The sequence below is a fragment of the Neomonachus schauinslandi genome, chromosome 1 (assembly GCF_002201575.2).
Source record: "Neomonachus schauinslandi chromosome 1, ASM220157v2, whole genome shotgun sequence".
In the NCBI taxonomy this organism is placed as follows: Eukaryota; Metazoa; Chordata; class Mammalia; order Carnivora; family Phocidae; genus Neomonachus; species Neomonachus schauinslandi.
The window spans coordinates 68223809-68236553 of NC_058403.1; the positions used below are offsets into that span (position 1 = coordinate 68223809).

Sequence of the window (12745 nt, forward strand, 5' to 3'; positions counted from 1 at the left end):
CCCTTTCTCTGTATAGTCAACTTGGGTGCCAGGTGTAGCCCGCCCCCTCCCCTCCCCTCCCCTCCCCCCCCCCCGCCCCCAACACACACACCACCACATACCTCTTTGAAGCACCAGGCACATTTTGGATGAATTAATAGACATTCTTCACATGAGGTGGCACTTCCACTAGTGCATATGTTGAGACCTTCAAAGAAAGATAAAGATGCACCAATTAGTTCCTGGCCATAAACCTTATTGATGAGGCCTTTGAATGGGGTGGGAGGATGAGTCACTTCCTTTTTTAGCAGGGAGTCTGGGTAAGGCTGAAGGGTACAGGGCCATGGGCTGATTGCAGGGTAAGGCACATGGGCTGAGGCTAAGCACTGGCAGCATTTGAAGCACCCACCAAGCATGCACACTTGGGTTAGCAACTCCCATTTCTTTTCCTGGACCCACTTGGATTTCCACCCCCATAACACAGTAGGTCCTCCCTCACTGAAGGCCTCATTACACTTAGTCCACCCAAAATGACAAAAAGAAATAGTACCAAAAAAAAGAAAAGAAAAAGGGGCGTCTCGGTGGCTCAGTCGGTTAAGGGTCTGCCTTCAGCTCAGGTCATGATCTTAGGGTTCTGGGATCAAGCCCCGCGTCGGGCTCTCTGCTCCTCAGGGAGTCTGCTTCTCCCTCTCACTTTCCCTCTGTGCACTCTCTCTCAAATAAATAAAATTAAAAAAAAAAAAAAAAGGAAGGGAGGGAGAGAGTGAGCGAGCGAGAGAGAGAGAGAGAAAGAAAGAGAAAGAGAGAGAGAAAAATGAAGAACAGATTGATCTCCTTCTGGCATAAGAAAAGAAAATCCTAAATCAAGTACTATCACACCAAATCCAAGTGCACCAAAGGAAGCCAGCAGAACCCTTAAAGAATGTGCCCAAGGAATACAATGCTGGGTTAAGATAAAGAAAATTCCTTAACTCAGTATACCTACTAGTAGGTCAAATAAGAAAAACCATATCATCACCTCACTGGATAATGAAAAGGCACTTGATCAAATTCAAAACCCATCCCTAATAAAACATCAGAAACTAAGATTAGAAGGAAACTTCTTTATCATTGTAAAAGCTACTTATTTCAACCAAGGCCAATCCCCTCTGGTGGTGAAGTTAAACCCACTGCCCCCTCAACTCCCCACCCCACACCCAGTCCCCACCCTTTCTCAACCTTGCCAGGAGCACAGGTATCCTTGGTGAAACTTAACCCTTTTTCCCCTTCCTCTCAGAAACATCAAGGATACATTCCTTTTGACAAAGAGCAGAACATGAATGAAAATGGCTCTATTCAGCCCTCATAGCGCTACTAGACCCACTGGTCCCTCCTAGTCATTGCCCTGAATGTCAAAAGGAGAGAGGCCCATTGAATTGTTGGAAAAAAGAAATCCAGGGCCACCAGCCCTACAAAGAAGAGCCCAAAGTATAACAGGAAAAACAGAGCCAAAAAGGGAGAGTGGAGGAGAAAATATAGTGAACGCCACAAAGCACAGTAATTATTGTACCCAAAAAACAAATAATCCAGTCAAGAAATGGGCAGAAGACATAAACAGTCACTTCTCCAAAGAAGATATAGAAATGGCCAACAGAAACATGAAAAAATGCTCCACATCACTTGTCATCAGGGAAATACAAATCAAAACCCCAATGAGATACCATCTCACACCAGTCAGACTGGCTAAAATTAACAAGTCAGGAAATGACAGATGTTGGCAAGGATGCGGAGAAAGGGGAACCTTCCTACACTGTTGGTGGGAATGCAAGCTGGTGCAGCCACTCTGGAAAACAGTATGGAGGTTCCTCAAGAAGTTAAAATACAGAGCTCCCCTACGACCCAGCAATTGCACTACTGGGTATTTACCCCAAAGATAGAAATGTAGGGATCCGAAGGGGTATGTGCACCCCGATGTTTATAGCAGCAATGTCCACAATAGCCAAACTGTGGAAGGAGCCGAGATGCCCTTCAACAGATGAATGGATAAAGAAGATGTGGTTCATATAGACAATGGAGTATTACTCAGCCATCAGAAGGGATGAATACCCACCATTTGCATCGACATGGATGGAACTGGAGGGTATTATGCTAAGTGAAGCAGAGAAAGACAATTATTACATGGTTTCACTCATATGTGGAATATAAGAAACAGTGCAGAGGATCATAAGGGAAGGGAGGGAAAACTGAATGGGAAGAAACCAGAGAGGGAAACAAACCATAAGAGACTCTTAATCATAGGAAACAACAACTGAGAGTTGTGGAAGGGAGGGGAGGTGGAGGGATGGGGTAACTGGGTGATGGGCGGGCATTAAGGAGGGCACGTGATGTGATGAGCACTGGGTGTTACACAGAACTGATGAATCCTTGACCTCTACATCTGAAACTAATGATGTACTATATGCTGGCTAACTGAATTTAAATTAAAAAAATAAACATAAAAAAATTTTTAAAGATCCTGGGGTGGGGGGAGAACAGTTATTGTAAGACATCTTGGAACTGCAGCATTTCCCCAATTTGCTAATTTTAACTCCCTGCTTCTTCCCTGCCACTAGCAGTAAAAAACAGAAACTGAGTGACAGGGAGTGTCATTCCCGAGGAACACTAGAGGGAACAAATACTGTTTGGGGTAAGAATGGCTACCAGGATAGAAAGGAGAAACTGGCAGGACCAGAGATGCTGGGAAGAAAGGAGGGGTGGCTTTGGAGGCTCAGAGAGGGTAAAGTCAGATGCTTTCCTCCAGGCAGAGACCCCAACCCTGAACTCTGGACCCCTGGTCCCCATCAGCTACCACACTGGACCCCAATCTCACCGCCAGGACCCCCTAGGTGCAAGCCCTGGCCTTGGAACACATTTCTTTGGAGAAACAAGCTGGGACCAACCACCATGCATAACCTCATTTCAGCAAGAAGAGCCCTTCCCAGGTCCAAACACTAACCAAGAAGGTCTCTGAATCCAACCCACTGGGAATTTGGGCTGGCCTGCCTTCTGCTTGCATTGACAAATTCCTTTCTCATTTTATTTTATTTTTTTTAAGATTTTATTTTTTTGACAGAGAGAGAGAGCACAAGTAGGCAGAGAGGCAGGCAGAGGGAGAGGGAGAAGCAGGCTCCCCGCTGAGCAGGGAGCCCGACGTGGGGCTCAATCCCAGGACCCAGGGATCATGACCTGAGCCAAAGGCAGCCGCTTAACCAACTGAGCCACCCAGGTGTCCCTCCTTTCTCATTTTAAAGTGAATCCACTCACTTGATGACTCACTTACGCTTAAAAAAAAAAAAAGTGTGCAGAAAGAGTTTCAAAATAACAGTTCTACTTTGTGGTCAAATCCCCTTATGTGTCAGAAACCCAAATGTGGGGTGAGGGGGGATCAAATTGTAAATGAAAGTGACTTTCGGGGCACCTGGGTGGCTCAGTCGGTTGGGCGGCTGCCTTCGGCTCAGGTCATGATCCCAGGGTCCTGGGATGGAGCCCCGCATCGGGTTCCCTGCTTAGTGGGGAGCCTGCTTCTCTCTCTCCCACTCCCCCTGCTTGTATTCCCTCTCTCGCTGTGTCTCCTCTCTGTCAAATAAATAAAAAATCTTAAAAAAAAAAAAAAAAAAGAAAGTAAGTGACTTTCCCCCTGCTCTCCTTACCAAATCCAAACTCGGGTCCTTGTGGCATATCATTTCCCTTGATGCATAAGATCATTTCCATAAAATCATGGAATTGCAGACCCTCAGAGCTAGAAATGTCTTAAAATGAGCTAGTCAAGTCAGCTCATCCTCGAGATGAAAACATGCGAAAACAAGAGTAAGTGACTTGAAACAAGGAGCTCAAGTCTCCAAAAAGGGGTCAGAAGGGGTGCTGCCTAGCAAGTGCCCATATGGGGGATGCCTGGCAATCCCTAAGCCATCCCAGGCTCAGGGACACATGACCAGTGAGCTCTGGGGTCCTCTCAAGGAGATCTATAACAGGCCCTCAATCAGAGAGGAATTTGAGGTCAGACATCTCATTTATGTCTCTGCTTCAACCCACATAAATTCACAAAGACCACTTTCTAATGACCAGGGCCTCATCAGTGAGCTTTAGGAATTTGGATCATGGGTCTTGAGCTCAGGGCAATAAGGGCTCCTCAGTTCTGACCCAGACAGACTGGGCTCTGGTCTTCTGCTTTGCCAGCCTAAAAGCTCTTGGACGTAAAACTGATGTGGCTCAAAGGATATGACAGACATCTGGTATGAAAACATACTCAACAATCGTAAAATATTTATTGTTCTGCTTCACTAATTGTTTCTATTACTATCGCATATTCACATGCAATAGTAAAGTCGTTTTATTGCACTCAAAAGGATTCCTCTAAAATGAGGTTGCTATTGGGACACATTCAAATTCAAGAAAGCCTGCACTAAGCATGTACTAAACGCTAAGCTCTGGACTAGGGGATGCTAGAAATACAGAGATGAATGAGCCAGGCCTTGCTCCCGGGGAGCTCCAGGTGCCAGGCAGCAGGTAGCAGACGGGCACTCCCGGAACCCAGAGCCTAGGCTGGGTGCTGACACATGCCACAGTGCCAGGGCTCCTCCCTTTGGCATCTCTCCTCTCTCCACCTATTAATATTTCAGAGTTTGGATTTGGCTGGATGAGTCACTCACTCGGCACCAACAGCATTTTGAAAGGACGGAAGCAATGAATAAAAAGTCAAACAGCTAGAGTTCACAAATGTCAAAGTGTTGTGTCTAGGTCATGGAAATAGGCGCTAGTGGCCCAGACGATGGCCACAGCTTTTCTTGGTTTGCACTGTGACTATTTCCAGCTCAACTGCAACTGCCTGCAGCCCTTAATATCTCTGCAGCCAGGGTTTACTGCAAACCATAATCTAAAAATATGCTTTCCTTCCGAAACTCATTCACTCACTCCTCTCTTTCATCAGTCATATCCAGGCAGCCACCATGTCCGGTCGATCATTCCTTCAAGATTATGAAATGTTTCTCCTAATCCAACCCTTCCTGCCTGCCCCCTCCTCCCCCCCCAGTGCCCGAGCCAGCCCTCTGCACTCAGTCTAGATTCCTGCAAGGGTCTCCTGCCAGCATCCCTCCCTGCAGCTTCTCCCCATTTCTGTCCACCCCACATGTCCAAGGTCACACAACACATACTAAAGCACATATCCAGCAGGTGGAATTTCCTGATCCGAGACATTCAGCGGGATAACAGAAACCAGTACCAAGCTGGAATGACCCAGTACTGGCAGGGGGAGAGGCGACATGACGCTATTCAGCAGGGACAGTGGGAAAAGCAACATGAGGATATAGGGTGTATACTCACCCTAGAAAACACATGAACAATAACAGACCATGATATTCGGAACAGTTTGTATGTGTGTCACCTTCATGATTCAACTGAGAAGTGGGCTTCTCATGGTCCTAAATTACATTTTAGTCACTGTTGTCAAGACAACAGAAAATAAAAACATTTCATTATTGTTTTTTTTTTTAAAAGTGACAAGCCACTGGAAAGCCTCTCCCCAGACCCTGAACCACGTCCCCCACATTTTTTACACAGTAAACAAAATGTTTCTGGTTCAGAATCTAGCAACTAAGTAGTCATTGATCCAAAGATGTTACCATAAACTGTAAATATGCCCTGGGAAGGCTTGATCTTGGTCAGTTCCCATCTTAGACTGCTTTTCTGAATATCACACATCTGCAGAACATCCAGCTTGACAGATAGCACTTGTATTTTTAAAACACCAATTTAGGGACACCTGGGTGGCTCAGTCGTTAAGCATCTGCCTTTGGTTGGGGCATGATCCCAGGGTTCTGGGATCAAGCCCCACGTTGGGCTCCCTGCTCGGTGGGAAGCCTACTTCTCCCTCTCCCACTCCCCCTGCTTGTGTTCCTGCTCTTGCTATTTCTCTGTCAAATAAATAAATAAATTAAATAAAACACCAATTTATATGATTGCTTGTAATATGCAGCTTTAAAGAAGAATGTGCATGCTCCCTATATACTGATAGGAAGCTAACCTTGATATATCACTAAGTTAGAAATAAAAGGCAAGACATACAACAGTGTGGATAGTGCTGTCTTTCAATAAACATAAGGGGAGGGATATTTGTAACATATGCATAGAAAACACTCTGGATACGTTAAGAAACCTAACAGGGATAGTCTGTGCCAGGAAGGGGTCAGGGCAATATGCTAGACTGATGGGCAAGAAGAATGGAAAACAAATTTCTCACTGTACAACTGTTACACCATAAAAATATCATGTGACTATATTACCTATTCAAAAAATAATTTTTAAAATGGCAATCAATTACCTCTATGGCCTCCTCCAAAAACCCATAATTCCAGTCTAATCATGAGGAAAAACATCAGACAAATCCCAATAGAGGGACAATCAACAAAATATGTCCTCAAAACTATCAAGGTCATCAAAAACAAGAAACACTGAGAAACAGTTAGAGCCAAGATGAGCCTAAGGAGACATGGTAACTCAATTTAGGTAGCATCCTGAATGGATCCCAGAACAGAAAAGGGACATTGGGTAAAAACTAAAGAAATCTGACTAAAGTATGACCTTTAGGGGCACCCGATGGGCTCAGTCAGTAGAGTATGGGACTCTTGATCTCAGGGTCATGAGTTTAAGCCCCATGTTGGGCATGGAGCCTATTTAAAAAAAATATTTTTTAAATAAAATAAAGTATGAACTTTAGTTAATAATAATGTATCAATGTGGTTCATTAATTGTAAAAAATGTACCATACTAAGGTAAGATGTTAATAATAGGCAAAACTGGGTGTGGGGTATATAGGAACTCTCTGTACTATCCTCTCAATTTCTCTGTAAATCTAAAACTGTTTTACATTTTTAGAAAGTTGAGGGGTTTTCTAAAGACACTGAAACCATGAGGTAGTGGGATGGGGGCAGGGGGACCCATTGTGGTTGTTATCAGGAACCTAAAGGTAAATGAGACCTGGGCAATTTGCCATGTAGCACGTGAGGGAGACCCCCCTCCCCCAGCCCCTAGTCCCTCTAACAGAATGTCCTATGGGAGCAAGGGAAGCAGAGGCCATAGGTCATTCCACCTACCCAAAGGATGCAGAGAAGACTTCACAGAGGAGGGGACATTTGGGCTGCAATTAGGGGACGAGGAGAGGCTATCCTAGGCAGGAGAGATCCAAGCACTGGTTCTGCCACTTCCTGGCTCCATGACCTTTGGCAAGTCACTACCCTTTCCAGGCCTCAGAATCCTCATGCAAGCAATTCAGGGGGTGCAATACATGGCCTCTATCATCTATTCCCGCTCAAAAAACCTTGACACATTCAAACGGGTCTCTCTCTCCCCAAATGTTTCCCACTAGTAAGCTACATGCACAGTCCCTGACCTCAAAACCAGTGACAGAAGGCAGCAAGGAGCAGAGGATTGAACAAGCCCCACCCGCCCTGCGTGTACACACCTCCCCAAGACTCCAGCTCATCCATCCATTGAACCAATATGCTTTGGGCACTATCCTAGGCATGGAGGACACAGTGATAAAGAAAATCGACGGAACTCCCGGCCCTCACAGTGCTTATATTCTGGTTGGAGGAGAATCCTCTTGCGGGGTACTGGCAGTAAACAAGATCAGAGAGCACATGAGATGATGAGGGCTGTGGAGAAAAATCAAGGAAAGAAAAGTGACAGGGGGAATATGGGGCAGGAGGTTTAGTTGACAGGGGCCAGGGACAACTTGGCTGAGCAGGAGACCACCAAGAAAAGGCTGCAGGATGGAGGCAGCTGGCTCTGCAGCTATCTAGGGGAGCGTATCCCAGGCCCTGGGGAGGGCCCTGCTGCGCGGCAAGATCAGAGAGTGAAGGGCACCAGCAGCAGTGGCCAGAAACATAAAGTCAGGGAAGTCAGAGTGCATGGAGAGGCCGGGCGGGACACTGTCAGGACTCCTGGAAGCCACTGGAGGGTTTTAAGCACAGTGGCATGATCTGACTTGAGTTTTAACAGAATCACTGAGTGAGAGCTACAAACAGGTAAAAGGGACAAGGGCAGGAAAAGTCCCCATCTGCGGGGGAGGGGAGAAAATCCTAGGTGGTGGTGGAGGGGGGGGGGGGGGGGGGGGGGGATCTAGAAAGGAAAGCAGGCCACACCACCTCCCCCTCCAAGCATCCAGCATAGGGGACGTGTCAAGGCCTGCCTGGAAGCACACTTTTCACCAGGTGGCCCAGGAATCAAACCCTGCCTTCAACAGAAGCAAGAAGAAGCCTCACAAACAGTGGGTGCCTATACATAAAGTGTTCCTTTATATTTACGAAGCCCATTAATCCCATGCAACTGGAAAGAAAGCAAACAAACTATAGCGGTGGGCTTTCTGAAGCCTTCCCCCCACCCCAGCCAAGAGAAAATACCTGTGAAAAGAGACTCCCCCCCACTCCAACCCAGCTGCACACTGCCACATGCAGAGGACGCTATTATTTAAGCAGCGCGTAACTGTTCCACATTACTGATATCCTCGAAACTTTTCAGAAGTTTCAGGCACCGGCTAAAGAAGCGGAGCTAGTAACCAGGACAAAAAGCCTTTTGCCAACTACTTAAGATATTTTAATTCTCCGTTGCCTCAGTAGCTAAATAAGCACGGAGAACAAGCAGGAGGAGAATACTAATTAGAGCTAATTAGACCCTGCCCTCTTCTGCCTCAATCCCCTTTATAAAAAGCCCCCCTCATTCAAGGATGGTGGGGCTAAAACGTAAATACCTGGGCTAAAGAGCAGTCTCCAAACCAAGCCCACTGTTTGCATCCTGCTGCCCTGTTCTTTCTAAACCTAGGCCTGGTTACCTGAAGAGAGCTGCAAAGCCAAGGCCGAATTCCAGCGGCCCCCTCACAGGCCATGGAACCTGTGGTGCAGGGCAGAGTGCTGCCAACAGGAGCCCACAAAACAGAATAAAGGGCTCTCTTAGGATTCAGAGCATTCTAATTTGCAGGGCATTTCCTGAAAGAACATTTGTTTTTTGGTTTTTTTTTTTAATGAACGATGATAGCAAACATGACTCCAGTCCTGCAGCAAGATCAATACCACGCTCCTCCCCTTCCTTGTCGGGGAGCAAAGGCCTCACCCCACAGAAACCCTTCGCTGGTTCTGTGGGAAGACCATGTCCAAAAGTCCTGTGTGGAGGATCTTTGCCACGGGATGAGAAGAGCAGGAGATAACTCTGGGACGAGGGGGGGGTTTGTCAGCCTGCCAGAGACTTGTTTGAAATGAGCCCTCTTAAATTAAAAGTCTGTTTCCTGGTTTAGGCACAGAGATGGAAGTGTAGAGAAAGCAACAGATGGGCAACTTGGCCCCTGGTCTCGGGACCAGGGCGGCAGGGCGGACCAGGGCGGACCAGGGCGGACCAGGCAGGCATGGCCCTGCAGGTCACCTCTTTATTTCACTGGGCAATGAAGGTTTTTCTTTCCAATCATGTTCCTAGCAGCAAGACAGGAAACATGCTCTGGGAAAAGTACCTGCGCTGCTTCAAAAGAGAAGAAAAGGGAAGGAAGAGAAAAGAAAAACTGTTTTGAACTCTGTTTGAGGCTGGCTCAGCAACACTGGGGCACTGGGAGAAATCACAGATATGAGTCAGCCCCTTCCAACCTTGAGAAGCTCCAGGGCTAAGAAGGAGATGACAGGTCTGGAAGCCAGCGATGGGCTTGCCGTACCTTGGCTCTGCTGACCCACAGCGGGCTGGCTGAGCTCTCATAGGGCAACAGTGCAAGAAAAGGGAGCTCTGAAGGAGCTGGAGAGAAACCACCATGGCCCGATGCTTTTCTCCCTACCTAAGCTGCATCATGGGGGACAAAGGGCCCTGGACTGAGAAGCTTTGAGATCAGCAGACAAGGAGCGTGGGCAAGTCACTTCGCCCTTTTGGGCCCAAGTGAATAAATGGAGATCATTGTGAAGATACACGTGAACTGTGAAAAACAGAAATCACAACACAAATGGAAAACAATATATGAAAAGAATTCTTCACAACTAGAAACAAAATTTGAGTTTTTATTAGAGTAGGAGAATGTCAAGCTGTAGGGGTACTTAGAAATCCTCTCCTTTAAGAGTTCCAAACTTTGGGATTTCACAGAACATGAAGAACAGAACAAAACAAAGAGAAAAAGAGGAGGGGAAGTTTATACAGGATTGCCAGATTTTTTATTTTGCCTCTATCATCACTATAAATTATGAAAAGTTTTCCCACCAAAAATAAAAAAGACGTAATTTCAAATTAAAGGATAGTCCTTGTGAGGCCGGGGACCACTGGCAAAGACAAACTCCTGTGTGTGACACAAGCTTCATCTTTCTCTTTGCATTTCCCCGAGGACGCAGGAAAACATCAATAGGTGCTGGCTGCCAGATGGGTGTTTGGAAACCACTGATCTGCTCCAAGCTCTAGAGTGACTATTCGCCCGTTAAAGAAATCTTGCTACAGTATTAAGTCTGAATTCGGGCCTGAAGGAAGTTTTCGTTTGCCTAGAACCCTCCTCCTCTCAGGGGTAAACCTTCATCTGGCTTCCCAAATGAGGCACCACAGGGGAATAGTCCCCTCTCGCCTGGCAGCCCTTGGCAGCAAGAGCAATCAAGTATCTTGGGCTTGCAAGCCAGTGGAGCAATGAAGCACCCCAGCACACAATTATTTCCTCCGGGAAAGGAGAAAGACTGGAGCTTCCTGCTTTTTTTGGAGGGCTTGGGGGTGGCTTATCCGCCTGGCCGCCAGGCGCAAAACAGAGCATCCTCCCTCTAGGGCCTCCTAACTGTCACATCCAGCCGTCTCCCAACTCCGAAAACTTACAGCAGGTAACTGAGGGCTCCTCACACAGCCGCCGGCCCTTGGCAGGGTCGCGCCAAAGCAATCGCACACGCCCTGCCCTCCGCCCCAGAACCCTCCAGAGTGAGGGGAATGTTCGGGGGCGAGTGTTTGTAAACCTCGGGATAAAGCCATGCAGAAGGAATCAGGTTGGGAAGTCCAGGTGGGGCTGTGGCTTGGGACGCCGGTCTCCCTCGGGTTTTGCGGTGGCTTGGGGGAGGAAGCGAGGGGATTACAACTTTAAAGGAAGGCGATTGGCCTGGGTGCAGTGAAACCCTAGGATACGCTAAGGGGCCCCGAGCACCCGCAGTTCCAAAAGACGAGCCCTCGCCCGAGAAGCCGTGGCTCCAGCAAGGACTCCGGGTCTCTCCCCCGCCCCGCTTGCTGCCCTTCGCCTGAGGACCGTGGCACCGGTGGCATCCGTCGGCGTCTCCCCGCAGCCCGCCCGCCCCCGGCCGGCCACAAGGGCCGCTTTGTGCCGGGGAGTGCGGCGCCCCGGCCCCCTCGCAGGGCTGGCGGCGGCCCTCCCCGGGCACTGGGCGCGGGCGCACGCGGGCCGTCAGCAGCCCGGCAAGGCTGTTTACACAGGAAGGGAAGGCTCCTCCTCGGCCCGGGACTGACCGACGACCGACGACAGCGCGCCGGGGCCGCCGCGGGCTGCGCGCGGGGTGGCGCACGCACCTCGCGAGCCCCCCACCGGCCGTACCCCGCGACTCGCCCACCTGGGGGGCCCAGAAGAAGCTCTCCCCTTCAGACGGCGCCCCCCGCCCGGCCCTCCACGCCGCCTGCGGGCGGCTCGTCGCCCGACAGTTTCTGGGCGCCGCGGGCGGTCCGGCTTACCTGGGAGGCTGGGCACGAGCGCGCAGAGCCCGAGCAGGCAGGCGTACAGGGGCGCCGGGGCCCGCGGCATGGTGGGGACGCCCGGCCTCAGCGGCGGCGGGCTCCGCAGGGGCCCAGGGCCGGGGCCGGAGCGCGGGGGCCGAGGGCCGGGGGCCGCAGCCGCATGCCCGGCTCACAGCGCCCGCGGCCGGGCGGGAGACGCTGGCGGCTGCGCTGGCCCGCGCCCCGCCGCCACCATCCCTCCCGCAGCGCTCGCAGCCGAGTCCCGGGGCTGCCCGGGGGGCGGGAGTAGCTGCTCGGGACGGCCCCGGCGGGCGACTCTGGGCCCGGGAGGGGTTGGACTCCGCGCTGGGGCCCCGACTTGTGCTCCGGGACGCGCCGCCACACTCTGCCCTCCGCCTCCGCCCCTTCCCTTCCTCCCTCCGGCCCGCCAGGCTCCACTTTCCTCCCTCCCTCTCTCCTCCCCTTCTCCCCCTTTCCAAGCCCCCGCCCGGCTGCCACACGGTCAGTTTACGGCGGGGCGGGGCGGGGCGGGGCGGGGCGAGCTCCGGGCAGGGCCAGCTCCGCCCCGCGCGGGGACATGCCCGGGACTCGGAGCCCCTGACTCCCAGGTGGAAGTCCCTTCTGGAGCCCTTGCTGGGGGTGAGGCGGGGGGAGTCGCGAGGGAGGGTCTCGCGGTGCTTTCTTAGCAGCCGGGCGCCACGGGGAGGGGGCGGGCCACGCCCCCCCATTACTTTGGGTTGACATCGGGAGAGAGAGCAGGTCCGTGAGATCCCGCCGTGGCCGTCTGGTTGTCTCGAAGTCGCACGGCCGGCCGCGCGCTCGCCCGAGGAGCTACGGAAGCGCCTGCCGGTGTAATACGGGGAGAGGCGCTTGATCGGGAAGGGAGGGCATGTGGGGCTTGGAGGCACGGGTAAAGTCCACTTTTCCCTCATTAACGCTTTGCCTTTTCCGAGGATTCGAGACTGGACGATATGCCGCTATCCTTCCTTTTCCTTATCTCGACACACTGGCGATTTTCGTGGAGCTAAACTCATAAACAGATGTTCGGGCTTTCAGCTTATCCTGTACGTCTGAGCTGGTT

The 12745-nt window shown here is 50.5% G+C and overlaps 1 protein-coding gene across 1 annotated transcript in view; it reads right to left on the reverse strand.

The window, feature by feature from the left end:
* ITGB5 (integrin subunit beta 5) overlaps window positions 1-12078 on the reverse strand; it is a 115027-nt gene extending 102949 nt beyond the window's left edge. Inside the window, exons 1-2 of the mRNA XM_021692611.2 lie at window positions 11662-12078; window positions 102-187 (exon numbers count right to left, since the gene is read on the reverse strand). Of these exons, the coding sequence (XP_021548286.1) occupies window positions 102-187; window positions 11662-11731 (156 nt within the window). The 5' untranslated portion in view covers window positions 11732-12078. The remainder of the gene's footprint in view (window positions 1-101; window positions 188-11661) is intronic.
* Between the last annotated feature and the right edge of the window lie 667 nt (window positions 12079-12745).